The sequence below is a fragment of the Halictus rubicundus genome, chromosome 5, assembly GCF_050948215.1.
Source record: "Halictus rubicundus isolate RS-2024b chromosome 5, iyHalRubi1_principal, whole genome shotgun sequence".
Taxonomy (NCBI): Eukaryota; Metazoa; Arthropoda; class Insecta; order Hymenoptera; family Halictidae; genus Halictus; species Halictus rubicundus.
The window spans coordinates 9,218,751-9,241,349 of record NC_135153.1 but is presented as its reverse complement, the minus strand read 5'-3'; the positions used below and the strand labels follow the sequence as shown (position 1 = coordinate 9,241,349).

General features: G+C 52.0%; 1 protein-coding gene across 1 annotated transcript in view; it reads left to right on the top strand.

The window, feature by feature from the left end:
* The window catches only part of LOC143354275 (uncharacterized), a 38,570-nt gene that overhangs the window by 11,587 nt on the left and 4,384 nt on the right, over nt 1–22,599 (top strand). The window contains exons 5-9 of the mRNA XM_076788236.1: nt 1,528–1,626; nt 1,735–1,907; nt 2,040–2,197; nt 2,409–2,820; nt 3,058–21,511. Of these exons, the coding sequence (XP_076644351.1) occupies nt 1,528–1,626; nt 1,735–1,907; nt 2,040–2,197; nt 2,409–2,820; nt 3,058–21,511 (19,296 nt within the window). The remainder of the gene's footprint in view (nt 1–1,527; nt 1,627–1,734; nt 1,908–2,039; nt 2,198–2,408; nt 2,821–3,057; nt 21,512–22,599) is intronic.

The window sequence follows — 22,599 nt, the reverse complement described above, 5'->3', positions numbered from 1 at the left end:
AGCCCTTGCCCAGCGAAAAATATTCTCAAACAAGGACGAAAAGTTGAGGCACGTGAAACCATTTTTCACCTATTTTCGTCGGTAACCTGGTCACTCTACCTTACCGGGAATCTACGGAATCTTGGACTAAACTCGTTGGTGGACGATTCGTGGGACACTGCGTTCTATTATTTTCTGTAGACGGAACGCGAACGTGCGTCGAAATAAACGCGAAGAAGCTTTGTAACTGATCGGGGTCACGGGTGGTAGGGAGCGCGCGTGTCCGTTTTAATTTTCAAATATCTTTTGCGTCCCGCTGTGCGCTGAAGGAACCAGGAACTTGGTCCCTTCGCGGATCAGTCTATTATGGAGAAGTTGAAGCAGACACGGGCATGGTGGGCATCGTCATAGGCACAATAGGCAGAGGCAGAGAGGCACGAGCTAGCGGGCGGGAACAGAGTGCGGTGGGTGCACAGGATACGCAACGATCGATTGATGGCTACTACGGAACCGACCACGTGACGGGGTGCGGTATTCGTGACGTCATCAACCGACTCTCCCTTCTCGCGTCGAGTTTGTCATTGTTTGTAACTTTTCTTCCAACGGGCAATGTTTAGTTCAATATCCTTGCCTAACATTACCGTTCTACCAGACTTTTGTTTCTTAGAAACTACGTGTTCCTGGTCCCAAGGTTCTGGGGTAAGTGCCGTGGGGTTCGTCACAGTCCTCTTACCAAAAGGCATAGCCTTCCCCACTCCGTGGCCAGATCCTTCAGGACAAAGAGTCCCTTGTCTTTGGCAATACCACGTCGGATCGCTTGTCTTTTCTAAACATTCTCAACTTCAATAAACAGTCAATGCTTAGACAATCGATAGCTGTGACGCCCAAATCGGTCATCAGCTATCGCGTCGCCTGCTGCCAGGACCGTTTAGCCTCACGGGCCACAGACATTATAAAGCCCTGCCATAAACCTGTCAAGGAATAAACATCCCTTCGGCCATTCCCACCAAAACCTCTCGTTAAAAACGCGTTGACGCTAACATGTTCGTACAGCGTTTACTCTATATATGTCCCAAATTCCTGATAAAAGTCCCGGAACTATCCCCGTGAGGGGTCAAGGAGCTCGAGAGAGTGTAAGGTCGCGTGGATCAAAGAATAGTATCTCCTTGGCGATATATGTCCGCGGGTAGACTCGTGTTTTGGACATATATCGAGTAAACGCTGTATAGGCGATTGTGTTCAGCCTGCATCGCGTAGGTATCAGGTCTGGATGGGTGTCGCACTATTTTGTTGTCGCGATACGAATTGGGAGATGAAGAATAACAGATGGGGAAACCGGAAAACTGGAGAACGGTTCTCGTCTTCTTAACCTTACCCTCGCGTTACTTGACCCTGAATTCAATAGCCGTCGCTTTATGAAGCCACCGTAGTGCAGTTTCTTGGGCGGTTGTGCTTGCTTATGACGACCCGCTAGATTCTGCGGCTATCGTTCTAGGTCGCGCGGAATAAATAGAATTGCGTTTTTCAAAACGTCGCGTCTGTTTTCAGGATTCCTGTCATGGGACAAGGACAGCTGTCACGTAGACTTGGAGAAGGAATTATTGGCCTTGGTAGGACAAGCACCGGAGGGTGAAGAAGCTCGGAACGGTACTTGATATTTATTAATACGTCTCGTATTATTCCGTAGTCTCGACTATTGTCGTTGGATCGGGTTTTGCGATGCGTTCTATTCAACGTGATCGAATGAAATTTCAGGCGAACGACTGATCCAATACGCTACCGAGAATCTTGTTACGGAAGTTCTCATTCATCCGCAAACGAACACGTTGTTGCAATGCATTCGTAATCTGCTCGCTAGTTTCACGAAACATCGACACATCGTGCACGCAGGCTATACCTTCGGTGGAAATGGTTCCTGGATACTGCAAGTACGCGAGCTTTCCTACTTTCTCAATCCCGCAATTGTACACGACTATATTGTACTGTTGTAGTATACTATGCTATACTATACCGTACTATATTGTACCAACGACAGATAGTAGCAAGCGATATCGTTGCAGGATGGAACCTTCAGCATCGCCGATTTTTTGGACGCGTTCAGCGAACACGAAGTGCAACGTGTTCTGCGCGCTTACGAGAACAGCGTCACGGTGGACATCCACTGTGCGGGCGTTGGCGATTGGACAACGAATCGATTGTCCAAAGAAGCTTGCGCCAGGTACGGGGCCTCTTGGAAACCATCCGTTTCCCGTAGTCTAGCTCGTAGGTGTACCTGTACGTACATACGTGTGCTTGTTTTGTAGCACGTCTTCGTTGTGATAATTTACGTGCACCTTACCCATGCATGTATATACGTACGGGTACAATATAGTATTATAATAAATTATACAATAATTATACAATACTATTATAATGCAATGACCACGCAGATCCTGCAGAGTCAGAGTGAACCCAGACGACGTGCTTACCGCCGGTGTGCCAGCGATCACGAGTTTCATCAACTACGTGGGCCAGTATTTGGTTCCGCAGACATTGGATCAACTGATGGAGCCGTCCGATGTTGTGGGCAACATTAGATTTAGTCATCCAACTTTATACGTCTTCCCCGGCGGACAAGGTGATGCCGCTCTGTTCGGTATAAACGGTTTCAATATGCTCGTGGACGGAGGTTTCGCCAGAAAGGCTTGCTTCTGGGATTTTACCAGACACTTGGACCGGCTCGACGCGGTACTGGTCACTAGAATAAACAACAGCAACGTCGGCGGTATGTTCAGCGTTCTTCGCAAGAAAAAGGAGATGCAAGTCTATCCCCAGATTGGACATTTCTTCTGTAATCTAGTCGTAAGTAGAACTCGTGTTGCCTCGTGTTCCCTGTAGATGTATGTACGTGTACGTGTATGTATATACTGTAATACTATAATGCTATAATACTATAATACTATAATACTATAATACTATAACACTACGATATAATACTATAAACTGTATAGATATACGTTACACATACACGTATTAACGCGCGTAACCTTCTCTGCGAGATTCCGAAAAATTACTAAGCAATCGCGACATCCTGTACAGGAGAGAAGACAGTCGAATTCACCCGACGGAGATAAAGACGTCGATCCTTTGATCCTGAATCTCACCGATCTCGGCCAGGAGATGGTTATCAATTTACGTCACATCAGCTTACGAGCGCATCAATGCTACAGGGATCCGGACCCTATCAATCTGTATCACAAAGTGGGTCACGGCACGTTGGACATGTACGTTCTCAGTCCCGGCAAGGATAGCCGGGAAGTCAGGGAATTCCTCGCAAAGTGGCACGCGGCCGATTCAAAGTTGTTCGCAGGATCTCATAAAAAGGACTCGAACAATCTAACGTTTCCGGTGCAAAATCTCGTGTCGATATGCGCCCTGCTCGTCTGGCAGCCGGCGAATCCCGAGGACACCATCACGAGAATTCTATTTCCCGGCAGTACACCCCAGCAGAAGATCTTCGAAGGGTTCGAGCGGCTGAAACACTTGGAGTTTCTGAAACATCCGGTCTGCTCGGCCAAAAGTCTCTCCCCGTCAACGTCTTTGGCGACGTTGCGCGACAAACCGGCCAAGCAAAAGTTGGGTCTGCTCGAGAAGGAGTCGACTCGAAGGGCGATAGACGCGAAAAGGCTGGAGAAGAAAGACCGAGAGAAGGAGAAGGAGAAAGAGACGATAACGACGACGACCGAGACGAGAACTGTGAAGTCCGCCGACGATTCTCATCCGAAAGGTACTCCGATCATCTCGACGAAATCGCAAACGGCTAAAACGGAAGGGAAACCGAGGAAACACGTCGACAACAAAAGGATTGAGGTGGAGGGAAAGGAGAGTCGAAAGATCGAGAAGGAACTGAGAGAGGCGAAGAAGGAGGCGCTGGTGAAGAAGGAACCTTCGAAGTTGGAGAAATCGGTGGCGCCGGAGGACAAGTTCGAGAAGCAACAGGAGGAGGACGGCGTGAAGAAGGTGGACGCTACGACGAAACCAGAGTCTGACAAGCTGATCGTTCCTCCGAAGGAATCGAAACCGAGGGGCGAGTCGAAGAAGAAAGAAACGACGAGAGCGATCGGCGCCAAGACCGGGAAACCGGAGCCGATAACCAAGCCAAAAATGACGGCGGAGAAGAGGACGGTGACGAAACAGACGACGGCCGCGGACAGAAAAGACGGAGCTCCCGTTAAATCCTCGCCGACCACGCCGAAGAAGAGCGCGATGGGTGTCGCCGGCAGAACGGAGATATCTAGAATGGCGAGCGTTCCGAAGGGCAGGGACACGACTCCGAGGACTCTGACCGCGCCCCCGGCGAAGAGCGCGAAGGACGCGAACAATAGGAAGGTCGTCGAACAGAAGAAGATCGAAAGGTCGGCGATCAAGGAAGCGGCGAAAGAGAAGGAGCACCACGGAGTGGCAGCGGTCGCGGCCGTAGCCGTCGCGGCGACGAGGGTGGCGGCCAAGCCGAAACCGATGGATAGAAGACCGATCGGGCGCCGCGTTCAAGGCAAGCCGGTTAGCCCGAGCAAGGCGCGCGTGCCCGGAAGTCCGTCCAAGTCGACTCGCAGCACGCCCACGACGTCCGTCAAGTCCGACAAGGACGGCGTAATTCGCAAAGGGAAGGGCGACAAAGGCACCACCGATTCCTCGACGGTGTCGACCCCGTCCGGAATCGAGGCGGAGACGGCTGCCGCGGCAGCCGCTGCGGCCAGGCTCGCCGAAAAGAGCCTGATCGAGAAGTCCGAGGATATCTCGTTGGACTCGATCGAGAGCAAAGTGCTCGCCGACCTGAAGGAGGAACGGGAAGTCGTCGAAGAGATCGAAGCTGTACTACAGAAGGCCGAGAGGATCGAGGAGACGAGGAAGGACGATCGCTTCGAGGGAGACGACGAGATCACCGCCGAGGTAACCGACAAAAAGGAGGAAGACATCACCGAGGAAGACGTCACCGCCGAAATCGAGGACGCGCCCAAGAAGGACAGTTTGCGAAAAGGCAGCCACGAACTGACCGAGGAGGACGAATACCTAATCGTCGAGAAGGAAGAAGTTTACACCGAGGACTCGATGCAGAGCGGCGAGGGTGAGCAAAAACACATTCTCGACGAGGCCGAGTCAGAGAAGGCGAAAATATTGAAGGACGCCGAACTCGTCAAGGAGAAGGATGACGACGAGGAAGAAGAGGAGGAGGAGGAGGAGGTGGAGGAAGAAGAAGAGGAGGAGTTAGAGGTGGAGGAGGAAGAAGAGGAGGAAGAAGAAGAGGAGGAGTTGGAAGTGGAGGTCGAGGTGGAGGAGGAAGCGGAGGAGGAGGATGAGATCGAGGAGAAGGAGAAGGACGAAAGCGCTGAGAAGAGGCCGCTGGCGGAGTTTAAAATGGTATCGAAGGAGACCGTTGAAAAAGCTCGAAAGGGACCGCCCACCCCACCGTCCGATCATCGAGAGCCGTCCATGGAAGAGGCGAAGGACGTCGTGTCGCCGTCGACGGACGCTGTTCCGAAGATCGACGAAAGGGACGATTCCGGTAAAAAGGATAGCGAAGACGTAACCAAAGAACCATCCAGCTTGAGCCCGGACAAGTTCGATTCGTCCGAAAAGAAAACCACGGATACCGACTTGAAGCCCGAAGCTGATCAGAAGGAACAAATTCCGTCGCAGAAATTGGAAGAATCGCAGGAACGAATCTCCACTTTAGAGTCTGGCGCGACGACCACGGCGCCGACACTTCCGGAAGACGAACGGATACCCTTGGACGAGATCAAGGAGGACATCAACGAGAAACACATTATCGAGGACGTCAAAGAGAAGGATGGTCCTCCTCCGGTTAAAGCGAAACCGGACGTACCTACCAGCGTTGGGGCGATCCCGACCGCAACCGCAGTCGCGACAGCAGTCGCAACCGCTGTACCAACCGCGGCCGTAACCGCAGCCGCAACAACCGTCACCACAACAGATGCCGCCGCAGCCGCCACCGCCGCTGTTGGCAGCGATCTCGCGCGTGCAGTCCCAGCCGCGGGAGCCAAACCCGACGTACAGGTGTTCGAGGTCCGTCAAGCCGTGCAATGTTTGCAGCGCGACATTGTCAAAACTCCGGACGAGGTTGCCGATCTGCCGGTTCACGAAGAAGTGGACCCTAAGTTGTACAGAATGGATGATTTCGAGAAGGAGAAAGAGGACAAGCCTTTGCCGCCCGCGCAAGAAATCAAAGAACCCCCGACCCCGCCGATTAAAGAACAGAAAGGTGTTTTCAGTTTCTTCGGCAAGGTCGCGGATAAATTTGAGAAGGGTATCGACAAGTTGACGAAAAAATCGAGGAAAGATCAGGAGAAGGATACCGACGACAAATCCTCTTCGAAATCCAGCTCGCCGAAGGAAGCCAAAGTTCACGAGAAAACTCTTCTCGAGGAAGTCGACATGGAAAAAATGTTCCCGAAGGTTGTTGGCAAACCGAGCGAAAAGGTCGACGATTCGGCGGAGACGAAAGCGACCGAGGCAAAAGTAGCAGCGGCAGTCGAGGAGCCTACCCGTGAAATTGAAAAAGACGAGATCAAAGACGTGGTCGCTGATCGAGTAACGGAGGCAGCGGTGGATGTGCCTTCATCACGACGCGAATCCGAAACCGTTCCATCGCTGGTCAAACCGGACGAGAAGAAAGACGAACCGGTAAAGGATGACAGGCGTGCCTCGAAGGAGCGGGAAGAGGTGGAGGAAGAGAAAGAAAAGGTAACGGCAACAGAAACAGTTAAAGAAAAAGAAAAAGAGACAGTGGACCTGAAACTGGAAGAAAAAGAAAAGGAGACAGTGGACCTGAAGGTGGTAGAAAAGGAAGAAGAAAAAGAGATAGTGGACCTGAAGCTGGAAGAAAAAGAAAAAGCGACAGTAGACCTGAAGGTGGAAGAAAAAGAAAAGGAGGTAGTGGACCAGAAGGTGGTAGAAAAAGAAAAAGAGATCGTGGACCTGAAGGTGGAAGAAAAAGAAAAGGAAAAAGAGATAGTAGACCTGAAGGTGAAAGAAAAAGAAAAGGAAAAAGAGATAGTGGACCTGAAGGTGGCAGAAAAAGAAATGGAAAAAGAGATAGTGGACCTGAAGGTGAAACAAAAAGAAATGGAAAAAGAGATAGTGGACCTGAAGGTGGAAGAAAAAGAAAAGGAAAAAGAGATAGTGGACCTGAAGGTGGAAGAAAAAGAAAAAGAGATAGCGGACTTGAAGGTGGAAGAAAAAGAAAAAGAAAAAGAGATAGTGGACCTGAAGATGGAAGAAACAGAAAAAGAAAAAGAGATAGTGGACCTGAAGATGGAAGAAACAGAAAAAGCGACAGTAGACCTGAAGGTGGAAGAAAAAGAAAAGGAGGTAGTGGACCTGAAGGTGGAAGAAAAAGAAAAAGAAAAAGAGATAGCGGACTTGAAGGTGGAAGAAAAAGAAAAAGAAAAAGTGGACCTGAAGGTAGAAGACAAAGAAAAAGAAATCGCGGACCTGGAGGTGGAAGAAAAAGCGAAAGTGTCGATGGCGGACGTTGCGAAAACCGTTGAGGAAGAAAAAGTAGAAACAACTATCGGCGAAGTATTGAAAAAGCCTTTGAAAAAGTTGAAAGACGGCTCGAGAGATTCGTTCGAGTCTCTGGAAGACGAGATTACAGGTTTGGTGCGCGAAACAGCGCCGATGAAGGACGCCGTTAAGGACACGTTGGACGGCGTTGTCGAAAAACTGGAGGAAATGCAGCCGCAAATCGAGACTGTATCAGCCGACACGCTGGCCAAAGAATCGGACAAAGTGGTATTCGATATTGCAAAAGACGAGGAAGAGGAATACGACGAAGAGGCGGTTGCGGCGGCTGTGAGGGACGTTAAGGAGGCCGTGCGCGATGTCGGCGAAGTTCTCGCGGGAACGGTGGGTATCGACATCGACGACAAGCCGAAGGACGTCGAGGAGATTGTGCGGAAAGTTGCCCAGGTTCTGAGGGAGGATGATTTCCTCTCGCCTAAGGTGCTGTTCGGAACGGAAACGGTGAAAGAAGCCTTGTCGGAGGGCACGGTCGGTAAAGCAGACGACAAGTTTGCTGTAATGCCGACCAAGGTCGGTATCACCGAAGAGCTACCGCCTCAAGAAGAAATAATTGCTGAACTTATCGAAGAGAGTGTCGCGCCGAAGGCGTTGGCGGCGGAGACAAAGGCGGAACCCAAGGCGGAGACAAAGGCGGCACCGGCACCGTCCGCAGCCGCCCCCGAAAAACCTGTTTCACCCGACAAACCGGAAGAAGCGGCTCCGGAAGTATGCGAAGAGCCTTGCGTGAAAACAATGGTGGAAAAAGAGGGGACAGTCGTGTCGCCAACAGACGAAGGAAAAGATCGAGCAACGTTGGACGATCGAGACGCCAAGGACATATGCACGGAACTGTTGGAGGAGGATACGATCCGCAGAGCCAAGCGAGAAATTGAACCGCAACTGACAGATTATCCCCCGATGGCGGACGTGATGCGGACTGGACTAGAAGCTGTGTGCAGGAAGGAGGTCGTCGACGTCGAGGCGTCGCCCGACGAAAAGCACGTTCCGGAGGCGATAGAGGAGCCGGTGATCGGCTTCGAGCAAAAAGTTTCGCCGGCGAAGGCGGAGATTGTGACGATTTCGCCCGGGTCGACGCCAACCTCGCCGAAATTTGTCACGGAGAAAATCTGCGACGCTAAATCGGATCGAGAAACGTTGGCCGGCGACTTGCCCGCCGAGATCAGAGCTATCGTCGACGACGCGACACGGCGTTTCGAAGAGATCGTCGAGGAGCTTGTGACGCGACGGAAGAAGATCACGATCGAAATCGTTGAGTACATCACGATCGTGAAACGTGTTCCCAGAGCACGCGTGATTTACATCATCGAGGAGATCATCGTGAGGAAAGGTCTTCGACGGGAGGACGTGGTCAGCGACGCGAAAGTTTTAAGTCTCGACGAGACCTCGATCACACCGGAATTGAAAGCAGAACTCGAGGAACGGTTCATCAACGAATACGTTGCGAAAGGGAGGCGAATCACTATTCAAATAATCGAGGAGATCTCGGTGAGACTGATGATTCCGAGGAAGATCGTCATCGAAATTATTCGTGAGATCATCATTCGAAGGAAGATCAAAGTGCCTGTGGACGATGGCCTGTTTGAACCGGAAACGGTCGAATCCGAGCACGAGGAGGACGAAGAGCAAGGCGAAGAGGAACCCGAGGAACGAGAGAAGAAACCCTCCGCGGAGGCGAAGAAAGAACAAGTTCCTTCTGTTCCCAAAGAGGAGCAAAAGGAAAAGGAAAAGGAAAAGGAGAAGGAAGAGAAAGAGAAAGAAGAAGAAGAGGAGGAGGAGGAGGAAGATGGTTTCGTTACCATCGGCAGAAAAGTTTCGAAAGAAACGGTCGAAAAGGCCGAGTCTCCGATTGAAGCGAAAGACGCGACAACAGTCGACAAGGAACACGAGAAAGACGTCATCACCGACGATTTCGAAGCTGTCGAGCAGGAGTACAAGGTACGCGACGTTCGCGGTGCTCCTCTCGACGAGACGGTCGAAGCCACGGATAAAGAGTACGCTGAAGAGGCGGTCGAGGACGTTGTCAGCGACGTTGTCGAAGCCGACGAAAAGTTTGTATACGAAACGAAAGAGAAGGTGGAGAAGAAGGAGGCACTCGCGGACGCTCGCGAAGGTGAACCCCTTGAACCGGATACGAAAAAAATCGAGAAACCCGAAGAAGAATCGAAAGATCTTGCCGACACGGTGGACGTAGCCGAAGTGTCGGAAGAATTCGACACCGTTGAAAAATACTTGGACGAAGCGAAGGAGAAAACCGAGGCGAAAAGTGGCGAGACTTTTGACCTTGACGTTGCGGCAGCGGTTGTCACAGCAACCGAGAAGTCCGACGCGGAAAAAATCGTCGTCGAGAAAAAGTCGCCGGAATTGGAGAAGAAAGACGAGGCGGTCGTTGAACCGGTGACGAAGTTAGCGGACGCCACGGGGAGAGCAGCCGAGCCTAAGACTCAAGTCATAGATCACGACCAGAAAGACAAAGACAAAGAGAAGGAGAAGGAGAAGGAGAAAGAAGTTCGCAAACCGGAAGAATCACTGGACAAGCAAGATGTCACGGTCGCCGCGAAAAAGAAGGCCGACGACGTAGACGTAGACGTAGCTGACGAAGAAGAGAAGAAACCGGAGTCGTCCAAGATACCCACCGACGAAGATACCGCCGCTGTCCGACGAATGCTGGTTACAGCCAGCAGCGAAGATGGCGGACACGAGATCGAAATCTGTCCGAGCGGTAGCATCACGTTCACCAAAGCACTTACACCGGACGATTCTCTGAAGGACGCGTCCGTAAAGTCAACGCCCGACAAAGATTCGTTGCTTCTGGACAAGGATTCGCTTCGATCCGGAACAAGCAGTCCGGAGCGGGACAGCATTTCGGAAAAATCGGCCCCAGAACCCAAAGACGTCGGAAAGGTCACACCGGAAGACAGTCTGGACAAATCACCGTTGGACACGCGTGGTTCGCAGGATCTCGAGGACAGTTTGGACAAGTTGGAAGCCGTCGTTAAACCGAAGGAGACGGTCGACGGTGCTTCGCCTGCCGTCGACTTGGAAACGTCGAAACCCGCCGAGAAGACCGAGAAAATTTCCCCGAAATTAGAATCGGCACTGGATTTGGAACTGGAATTGGAATTGATATCGAAACCGAAACAGAAATCTCCCGATCGAGTCGGTACGACAATGTCGCCCGAATCGGTTCGTTCGGAGGATGTTTCACCCGCGGAGACCATATTCACCAAATCGCCTACGGAGAAGCTGAAGATCGCCGAAGCTCTATCAAAAGCGGAGGAAATCGAGACTGCGGAAACCGCTTTGACCAAATCGCCTACTGACCAGCAGAAGATCGCTGAAGCTGTGACAAAAGTGGAGGCTGCGGAAACCACGGTGCCCATTGCAAAGATGGTTTGCCCCATGAAAATCGATGCCGTGGAACCAACAGCTACCATGAAGCTCGACAAAGCGGAGGAGGTCGAGGATAAAGAGGAAGAGAAAAGTCCTGTGACAGCACCGACCGCGCCGACGCCGCCGACGTCACCGACATCGCCAGCGAGCAAAGTCGGTGAAGGGGATGAGAAAGAGGCAAAGGAGCAACAAGCTGAGGAAATTCCAGCCAAGATGGCGGACAAACGCGCGTCCATCGCTCTCGCCATCGACGAGCTCGAACGGAAGATCTCCGCCACAGAAAAAGTTGAAGTTGAATCGATGGATCTAAAAGATGCTACGAAACCATCTGCCATCGCTACCGATCACGTTGACCAGAAACCAGTCGATGCATCCCGATCGCCTGTCGCAACGACGAGTCCTGTCGGTGAGGCAACAACGACAGAGACAGGAACAGCGGATCGGTTGAAATCGCCGAGCCCGACCACCGATAAGATCGACAAAACCGACAAAATGGACTTGAAAGAAGAGCTCGAGAAAGCGATCGAGAAGTCTAGATCACCGAGTGTCGCGAGCGTGTCCAGCGACTTGAAGGAACCGATCGATCGTTCGAAATCTCCGAGCGTCGAGAAGGACGAGAAGAAGGAGAAGAAAGAGGAGGAGAGGGAGGAAAAGGAGAAGAAGGACATGGACGAGAAAATCACGGAGAAACCTACACCGCGAGCAAGCGTAACAGCTCTCACCGAGGAATTAGCGAGTAGCATCACCGAAAAATCCGACGAAATTCGTGCCGCGGCGGAAAAGATCATCAGCCCGGAAGAGGTTGATGAAAAGCCGATCGAGAAGTCTAGGTCGCCTTCCGTCGTTGCCGAAAAAGCCGAGGAAATTGCCGCGGAGGCGACACCTCTCGACAAGTCGATCGACGTTAAAGAAACGACAGCGGTGGATCGCTCGAGATCGCCCAGCGTTGCGGCCGAGAAGGTAGTCTTGGAGGACGATCACAAAGAGCTTCTCGAGTCGAAATCACCGGACGCGGCCGTCGTTGTTGGCGAATCCAAAGAGCCGACGGATCTCCCGAAATCACCCGTCGAGAAACCCGAAGCGAAAGCTGTTGAAGAAACGACAGAAATCGACAAATCCGGACCAACAGCAACGGACGAGACGACAAAATCTCCGCACGATAAATCCCCGTCAGTGGCCGAGACGAGTTTCAGCGTCGGCGAGAAGTCCCCGGTATCGGTGGGCATCGAGGAATCGAAACAAGAGCCGATCGATGTCTCGAGATCGCCGAAATCACCGAGCGAGAAACCTGAACCGAAAGACACAACCGAATCTGTAAAATCCAGATCCAGATCCGAATCACCCGGAGCGGACAAACTCGATCTACCGGAATCGCGGACGGATGTCGATGAGAAGGAACAACGAGAGTCCACCTCTCCGAGTACGACGAGCCAGACCGGCGATTCCAAGGAAGCATTGGGCGGTTCGCGATCGCCCAGCGTCGCCAGTGAAAGGCCCGATACGAAGCTGATCGAGAGCGATGAAAAATCATTGGAAAAGTCTAGATCGGCCAGCCTGGCGAGCGTTTCCGGCGAAGCGAAGGAACCGTCGGTAACCGAGGACCGATCGAAATCGCCGAGCGTTGAGAAATCCGTGCCACCCAGCACGACTACCGAGAAACTCGACGTCGACGTCGACGTCGACGACAAAGCCTCCGAGAAATCTAGATCGCCCAGTGTGATCAGCGACATGGGTGACACCAAAGGACCGACCGATCGTTCGAAAACACCGAGCGTCGCTGGCGAACTACCGGAATCGAAGGATCTAGAAGACGCCGAGACGACGATAGTTGACAGCAAAACACCCGACAAGTCTAGATCGGCCAGCGTTGCCAGCGTTGCCAGCGTTGCCAGCGTTGCGAGCAGCACGCTCCCCGGTGAGCCAAAGGAAACGGAGAAGGCCGACCGTTCGAAACCGTCAAGCATCGCCAGCGAGAAATCCGAACCGAAAGATCTCGATGAGATCGTAGCCGAGAAAGTCCTGTCTCCTGGTACGCTGACTGCCGAGAAGCCGAGCACGACGGAAGTCGTGGAAAAGCCGCTCGACAAATCTAGATCACCGAGTGCAGCGAGCCCAGTCGACGACGCAGCGAGAGATCGTTCGAAATCGCCCAGCACTGCCAGCGAGAAAGATTCGAAAGGAGTCGACGAGAAACCACTGGAAACGGAAACGTCACGATCGCCAAGCATCGTGAGCGTAACCGGAGAATCAAAGAAATCGATCGACGACGGCGGCTCGAAATCGCCGAGCATCGCCAGCGAGAAAGCCGATCTGAAAGGAATCGACGAGAAACCACTGGAAACGGACACGTCACGATCGCCAAGCATCGTGAGCGTAACCGAAGAGTCAAAGAAATCGATCGACGACGGGGGCTCGAAATCGCCGAGCGTCGTCAGCGAGAAGCCCGAGTTGAAGGATGCCGACGAACCTGCCGCGCTCGGAAGATCCAGAACACCTAGCATAACTACCGTCAAACCGGAAACAGCCGATGAACAAGTACCCGACAAGTCCAGATCGGCCAGCGTCGTGAGTATTTCCGACGAACGTAAGGAAAGCAAAGCGTCGTTGATCGATCATTTGGAATCGGCTAGCATGGAGAAACCAGAACCGAAGGAGATCGATGAGATCGTGGTTGAAAAGTCGGTGTCTCCCGCCGCTAAGCTATCTCCCGAGAAGCCGGACGCGATCGATATTGCGGAGAAATCACTCGACAAGTCTAGATCGCCGAGCGTAGCGAGTCCAGGCGAACAACGTTCCAAATCACCCAGCCCCCCGATCAGTGAAAAAGCCGATTCGAAGGTGGCGGACGAAAAACCAGAAGAAAAGTCAAGATCGGCAAGCGTTGCAAGTGTTGCCGGGGAATCGAAGAAACCTGCCGATCGCGAACCTTCCAAATCACCGACCATACCGAGTCCAACTGAACATCGTTCGAAATCCCCCAGCCCCGCGATCAGTGAAAAAGCTGATTCAAAGGTGGCAGACGAAAAACCAGAAGAGAAGTCAAGATCGGCCAGCGTTGCAAGTATTTCTGCTGAATCGAAGGAACCGGCCGATCGCGAACCTTCCAAATCACCGACCATACCGAGTCCAACTGAACATCGTTCGAAATCCCCTAGCCCCGCGATCAGTGAAAAAGCTGATTCAAAGGTCGCGGACGAGAAACCAGAAGAAAAGTCAAGATCGGCCAGCGTTGTAAGTGTTTCCGCTGAATCGAAGGAACCGGCCGATCGCGATCATTCGAAATCCCCTAGCCCTGCGATCAGTCAAAAAGCTGATTCAAAGGTGGCGGACGAGAAACCAGAAGAAAAGTCAAGATCGGCCAGCGTTGTAAGTGTTTCCGCTGAATCGAAGGAACCGGCCGATCGCGAACCTTCGAAATCGCCAACCATACCGAGTCCAGGCGAACAACGTTCGAAATCTCCCAGCCCCCCGATCAGTGAAAAAGCCGATTCGAAGGTGGTGGACGAAAAATCAGAAGATAAGTCAAGATCGGCCAGCATTGTAAGTGTTTCCGCTGAATCGAAGGAACCGGCCGATCGCGAACCTTCCAAATCACCGACCATACCGAGTCCAACTGAACATCGTTCGAAATCCCCCAGCCCTGCGATCAGTGAAAAAGCTGATTCAAAGGTGGCGGACGAAAAACCAGAAGAGAAGTCAAGATCGGCCAGCATTGCAAGTGTTGCTGGTGAATCGAAGGAACCGGCCGATCGCGATCTTTCGAAATCCCCCAGCCCCGCAATCAGTGAAAAAATCGATTCGAAGGTGGCCGACGAAAAATCAGAGGAAAAGTCAAGATCGGCCAGCGTGGCAAGTATTGCCGCTGAATCGAAGGAACCGGCCGATCGCGAACCTTCGAAATCACCGACCATACCGAGTCCAACTGAACATCGTTCGAAATCCCCTAGCCCCGCTACCAGTGAAAAAGCAGATTCGAAGGTAGCCGACGAAAAACCAGAGGAAAAGTCAAGATCGGCTAGCGTTGCAAGTATTGCCGGTGAATCGAAGGAACCGGCCGATCGCGATCTTTCGAAATCCCCCAGCCCCGCGATCAGTGAGAAAGCCGATTCGAAGGTGGCGGATGAAAAATCAGAGGAAAAATCGAGATCAGCCAGCGTTGCGAGTATTGCCGGTGAATCGAAGGAACCGGCCGATCGCGAACCTTCGAAATCGCCGACCGTACCAAGTCCAGGCGAACAACGTTCGAAATCCCCCAGCCCCCCGATCAGTGAAAAAGCCGATTCGAAGGTGGTGGACGAAAAACCAGAAGAGAAGTCAAGATCGGCCAGCGTTGCAAGTATTTCTGCTGAATCGAAGGAACCGGTCGATCGCGAACCTTCGAAATCGCCAACCGTACCAAGTCCAGGCGAACAACGTTCGAAATCTCCCAGCCCCCCGATCAGTGAAAAAGCCGATTCGAAGGTGGTGGACGAAAAACCAGAAGAGAAGTCAAGATCGGCCAGCATTGCAAGTGTTGCTGGTGAAACGAAGGAACCGGCCGATCGCGATCTTTCGAAATCCCCCAGCCCTGCGATCAGTGAAAAAGCTGATTCAAAGGTGACGGACGAAAAACCAGAAGATAAGTCAAGATCGGCCAGCATTGTAAGTGTTTCCACTGAATCGAAGGAACCGGCCGAACGCGAACCTTCCAAATCACCGACCATACCGAGTCCAACTGAACATCGTTTGAAATCCCCCAGCCCTGCGATCGGTGAAAAAGCTGATTCAAAGGTGACGGACGAAAAACCAGAAGATAAGTCAAGATCGGCCAGCATTGTAAGTGTTTCCGCTGAATCGAAGGAACCGGCCGATCGCGAACCTTCCAAATCACCGACCATACCGAGTCCAACTGAACATCGTTCGAAATCCCCCAGCCCTGCGATCAGTGAAAAAGCTGATTCAAAGGTGACGGACGAAAAACCAGAAGATAAGTCAAGATCGGCCAGCGTTGCAAGTATTGCCGCTGAATCGAAGGAACCGGCCGATCGCGAACCTTCCAAATCACCGACCATACCGAGTCCAACTGAACATCGTTCGAAATCCCCCAGCCCTGCGATCAGTGAAAAAGCTGATTCAAAGGTGGTGGACGAAAAACCAGAAGATAAGTCAAGATCGGCCAGCGTTGCAAGTATTGCCGCTGAATCGAAGGAACCGGCCGATCGTTCGAAGTCGCCGAGCGTCGCTGGTGAAAAGCCTGACGCGAAAGACCTTGACGAAACGACGATTGTAACATCCGTATCCCGTGAAGAACAACAGAAGTTGGATACCGTCGATGTTGTGGATAAACAACCGATCGCCGAATCTCGATCGCCGAGCGTAACGAGTCCGGCTGGTGATTCGATAGGATCGGTGGAACACCGTTCGAAGTCACCCAGTCCTGCTGTCGGTGACAAAATTGATGCGAGAACGGTGGACGAAAAAACAGCTGCAGCGGAAAAGTCTAGATCGGCCAGCGTCGCGAGCGTCGCCAGCGTCGCCAGCGTCGCGGGTGAACCTAAGGAGCAGATGGCGGCGGCCGACCGCGACCGCTCCAAATCACCGAGCGTTGCCAGCGAGAAATCCGAAGACAAGCACACCGACGAAGCTGCGATCGAGAAATCCAGATCTCCCAGTACAACCACCGAAAAACCAGATTTGACAGAGTTGGATGAAACAGCGTTCGACAAATCGCAATCGGCCAGTGTCGCGAGCATTCTCAGTGAACGCAAGGAATCGTTGGCCGATCTATCGAAATCGCCGAGTATCGCTAGCGAGAAACCAGAATCGAAGGACGTGGACGACGTCGCGGTTGAAAAACTTTCTCCTGGCGCTCTGGTTTGCGAAAAGTCGAAGCAGGTGCTCGACGTTACCGGCAAACAGCAAGACAAACCAAAATCACCGAGCACGGCGAGTCCCGATGACTTGGAACGTGGTTCGAAATCGCCCAGCCCAGCTGTCGTCGAAGCGATTGGTGTTTCTAAAGAACCGACCGTCGATAAAGACGAGGATAAGTCTAGATCAGCTAGCCTAACCAGCGTTACCAGCATTACCAGCATTCCGAGCGTTACCAGCGCTACCAGCGAGCAGAGGAAGGAATCTATCGATAGCGCGAAATCTCCTAGCTTGTCCGGCGAGCAGCCGAAATCAAAAGATCTCGACGAATCCGTTCTCGACAAATCCAGATCACCCAGTCTAGCCGGTGAAAAAGTTGCATCGGTCCTCGATACACTCGACACACTCGACAAACCTAGATCCACGGTAACCCCCGATGCTGATTCCACGGGAGTAGCCGATCGCTCGAAATCACCCAGCCCCGCGGTCAGCGATAAACCTGACTCGAAAGCGGCCGAGGAAAAGCTACCGGAAAAGTCCAGGTCTCCCAGCGTGGCAAGCGTATCCGGCGAATCAAAGGGAACGGCCGATCGTCCGAAATCGCCTAGCACTGCCAGCGAGAAAGACGAGGCGAAACTAACCGACGAAAGACTACCGGAAAAATCGAGATCGCCCAGCGTGGCGAGCGTTTCAGCAGCTTCCGAACCGAAGGAACCGGTCGATCGTTCCAAGTCCCCCAGTGTCGTCAGCGCCATCAGCGACAAGTCCGACGCGAGAGATCTCGAACTCGTAGCCGAGAAAACTAGGTCTCCCAGTGTCGCTAGCGAGATACTTTCCGCCACGGCTGGCGAGGCGGTGGCAAGCGAGAAGCTTAGCCCGGCAAGCGATTTGGAGGGTGCTATGGACGACAGGAAATCAAGATCTCCCAGCACAGCTTCCGACAAACCGGATGCTCCGGCAAAGGACGGCGACGCGGTAAAGAAGCCAGAGGGCGCCGCAGTCGAATCTAAAGTCGATTCGAAAGACAAAGGCGACGCGCTGGAATACTTCACGGACAAGGCCGACGATGTCGCTGCGAAATCGAAATCGACCACCGACTCCGTACCCTCCGATCGTTCGCCAGAGGACACGGGTGCCAAATTGTCCAGCCCACCGGTTGGCGAAAAAACGCCCGTAGACAGATCCAGAGCCGCGAGCATGTACGAAGAGAAGTCATCCGCGGAGAAAGACAAAGACAAAGACAAAGACAAAGACACCGAAAAAGACAAAGATAAGGAAAAAGAAAAACAAAAAGATGCACCCGAGTCGCCCGAATACAAACCAGAAGAGGCGTCGAAAATATTAGAGAAGGATTTGAAAATCATCGACGATATCGTAACCGAACCATCTACCGCCAAATCCACCGCTAAAAAGGTCGACCAGCCACAGGAAGGTGATCGGGAAGAAGACATCGTCAAAGTGACGTATCAGAAAAAGATAGACATCGAGAAGTACATCTTCGAACAATACTATTGCGTGGGTAGAAAAATTACGATGTCGGTGATAAAGCAGATCGTTATGATGTTCTCGGTACCAGAATTCGTGGTGATGGACATTATTGAAACGACTATCGCGAAGGAGAACGTGAGCAGAGACTCGTTGTTGGATCTGGACTCGGAGAAACCGGAGAAACAGGATAGAAAATCGGCGGAGGTAGAGTTCGACGAGGGATTCGCGGGGACAGATCGACGCCGTTCCGGGCAGATCGACGCGACCGCAACGGCAACGAGATTGCCCATGGACGCTCGTGCGATCGAACCGGTCGTCGACGACGGGTCGCGTGCCTTCGGCCACGATCTCCAACGCAAAGATCACAAGGACGTCGTCGGTGGTTCGAGAAGTCCCAGCGTGTGCTCCGAACTGATCGCTTCCGACAAGTCCACCCAAGACAGTCCGGTTCGATCGGAGCCGCACATCGACGAAGAGATTACGATTTCGGAGGAGAAGAGAACGGAAATCGAGAAACTTCTGGAAGAAGAATTCATACGTAGAGCGAAGAAGATCACCGAGGAAATATTGGACGAGATCATGGCGAAGACGCGCCTGCCGCGTTACATTATCTTGGAAATCATCGAGGAGACGATCGTGAAGAAGAAACTCTCGCGAGATTCGGTGATCGACCTGGAACTTTATCACGAGGACGACGAGGAGCCCGACGACAGCTACGAGAAGCTAGATTATCGTTCCGGCGAGAAGTCCCGGACTCGGTACGAACTCGACGACGACGACGACGCCGCGAAATCGGGCTACGCGGTTGGCTACGGCGCAGCCGAGTATCCGGCCATGCAAGAGCGACAATCGCTCTCTGATTACCCGGCCAGTTACGAGAGTCAGTTCCACAAAGCGTTCGTTGGTGGAATGACGGAGATTCGTACGACTCACATCACCACCCTGTCCGGGAAATCAACTCCGGACATCACTCGGGACGGAACACCGGACTCGACTTCGGAACCCACGGCTTCCACGGTCGAAAGGGTGGAGGAGAAATCACTGTCCGGTAAACCATCCGAGGTGACCGACAAGGTCGCCTCTCCTACGGGCACAGCGGCGGTGTCGAAGGACAGCGAAACAGAAACAGAAACGAAGATGAAAATAGAAATCGATGAAACCGGCAAACCGGCCGGTGTTGGCGCCGATGCTGACAAGGGCGAACAGACTACGGTAACGGTACTTGCTTCTTCGGGAGACGATCAGCTCGACCAGTACATCACCATTAAGAAAATTGTGAAACGCGAGATAGTCGAAGAGCAGCCCGAATCGACCGATGAGACGGTGGTGAAACGCGAGATTACCGTGACGGAGGGACCCGATACCGTCGAAAAGATTGTCAAGAGAGAAATCGTCGAGCAGGTCGAGGAGGAGCCGATCGTGATCAAGAAAGTAATCAAACGTGAGATTACCCTTTCCGAAGAGGAGTTGGAAGACTTGGAACGGTTAGAGGAATTAAAGAAAATTGTGTTAACGAGAGACCGCGTGATCAAAGAAGAATGGGTCAGCGGCGATTCAGAGTTGTGGAACGTTTTGAAAGAAACCGGTGCTAAAGACACCAAAGACGGATCGTCGAAAGGCAAAGGCTCGGCCGAAACAGCCGAGCGAAGCGACAGCTCGAAGGAGGAGGCGGAATTGACCGAAGAAACAACGGTAGTCAGCGGCAAGTCGGACGAGTATCTGACGGCCGACGAAGGTACACCCGAGGCGAAACAAACGGATGAAAAGGAAGACGAAGAGAAGGGCGGGCAAAAAGACAAAGCACCGGTCTCCCCTCTCGCACGAGACGTTACCGCGAGCAGCACCGCTGCGCCTCCGGTCGCGGCCGTGCAGTCGCACGTTTCCGGCAGATCCACGCCGGACAGCAGATCGTTGACTGCGACGCCGGAAGGCTTCCGATCGGGTGGAATCGTTCGAACGATCATCACGACCACGCAAACAGTCTCCGAAACCGGTGGCCTCGTAACCACGACCACAGAGGTTATGGAAACCAGCAACGAGAAGGGCGAGATGGTAATTTTGAAGGAAAAAGTCGATGTCAAAGTCGACCATTATTTGCCTGGCAGAGACGAGGCCGAGATGGAGATCAGTAGCGTGATCGATGGTCTGAAGTCAGCTGATACGGAACGCCGGGTGGAAAGTTCCGAGCCGGATCGCGCGACGACCAAGACCATCCTGGGGAAACAAAGTTCCTCGGCGGACGACGACGACGACGGTTCGTATCCCTCTCCGACCGGTCATTCGGATTCTCCAGGTAAACCTTTGCCAGAGCTGAGCGAGCAAGAAGGGAAGCAAAAGACCTCGACGGTAGATTTCTCGACCGCCGCGATGAGCAGGAGCTTCTACGGCGAATTGCCGGCGGTTCCGTCTCAGATCAGCGGCATGAAAACATTCCAAGAGGACGTTGGCGGTATAAGGAAAACCAGCGGCCCCATTCCGATACCGAGCGACTCGGCGTCGAAAGTGTTCACCGTGGAGAAAGAGTACGCCGGTGGTTACGAGGAAAAACCGGACGCAAAGAGATACGTCGACGAGGCTGATCTCGACTTCGACAAGGCTCTGATGGAATCGAAAGAGTTCGGCCGCGTCGGCGCCGAATCTGGAACCGCATCCGCAACCGCACCAGCACCAGGACCCGGATCCGAGTCGAAGAAGAAGGATCCTCTCGACGGTTGGGGTACCCCGCTAGGCCTTCCGTCGCCGAAACCACCGCGCAAGTTCAACTTGACGAGCTCGGCAACGCAGTCTGGGCATTCGAACGAATCGGTAACGGACGCGAGGCAACGATTCGACGCCATCAACGATTGGGGCGAACCGCTCAGCCTACCGTCTCCAGCGTTGGTTCCCGTCGGCGCCAACGAAATGTCGAACAAGGGTGCTCCGAGTACACCGAGGAAGGAGAAGAAACAGGCGCGCAAGGTGATATCTGAAAATCTGAAGAACAAAAGACGCTCGGAAAGTCCCGGCAAGAACGAGAAGAAGATCAAAGACTCGAAGAACAAGGTGCAACCGGTGTACGTGGACCTGACTTACGTGCCTCACCACGGGAACTCGTATTACACCTCGTTGGACTTTTTCAAAAGAGTACGCGCGAGATATTACGTGTTCAGCGGCACGGAGCCGAGCCGAGAGGTCTACGACGCGTTGCTGGAAGCCAAGAAGACTTGGGAGGACAAGGATCTTGGTAGGTTTCGTGTGCCTGTTGCTTGACACTTTACCGACCGGTAGCGGTTGCACATCCTGCACCGTTGTTACCGATCAACAAATAAACTTCTCTGGATAAACAGCCGATTAATAGGCTACCGGTCGGTAAAGTGTTAACATACAGTGTGTCCCACGAGCTCTGTCCACTTGAATAGCTTGGTTATTTCAAACAATACGAGAAAATGTTAGCTACAGAAGTTGTAGGGTTTAAGAAACTACATAATATGGTATAAATGATGATGATGTCCAATTTTTTATGCTCGATTTTGATAGATTGGCGTATTCCGAGTATAAAAGTACTAGAGTGTATTTGTCCTAAAACTTCCCGTTGCTGAGATATTTGACTGTTTTCATTCCATTACTTTTATTATGGAACGTCTTCAAGGACATGCTCGCTACGTCAAATGTAAACATTGGTAGGCTTTCGACGTCCCTCAGTGTCAGTCAGTTTCTCAGTTGGTGAACATAAGATAGTCAATATGGAATTTTCACGATGAAGAACAATTAGAGATGCTTCTAATTTATTAATTGCAACAATAAAACGTGTAAGAGACGCAACAGTTGAAAGACTACAACGCTGCATCGCTGCAGACGGCCGACATTTCGAACATTCTTCATGAAAACAGTCAAATATCTCAGAATATACTCAGAATACGCCAATCTATCGAAATCGAGCATAAAAATTTGGACATTCCATTTAAAAAAACAAAGGTGACCTCTATATCTTCTCTATGCCTTCACTTGCAAGAATATCATTTCTACCATATTATGTTACTGAGAAGGGTAGAAGTAATAGAAGAGGCAAAACCCCCACGGACCAACACCATGATCTTATCATTAAAGCAGGCAGCTTTATTAGTTCATGAAACTCTGGCTATATTAACGACAAATTCGAAGACATTTTTTGATGTTACTGAGAAGGGTAGATTCTACCATATTATGTAATTTCTTAAAATTTCTTGTTTGAAATAACCAAGATATTCAAGTGTACAGAGTTCGTGGGCAATACTGCATGTATTAGACTTATTACAGAATTAGAGTTTTCGCGTTTCTTTTCCTTTCCGCTTA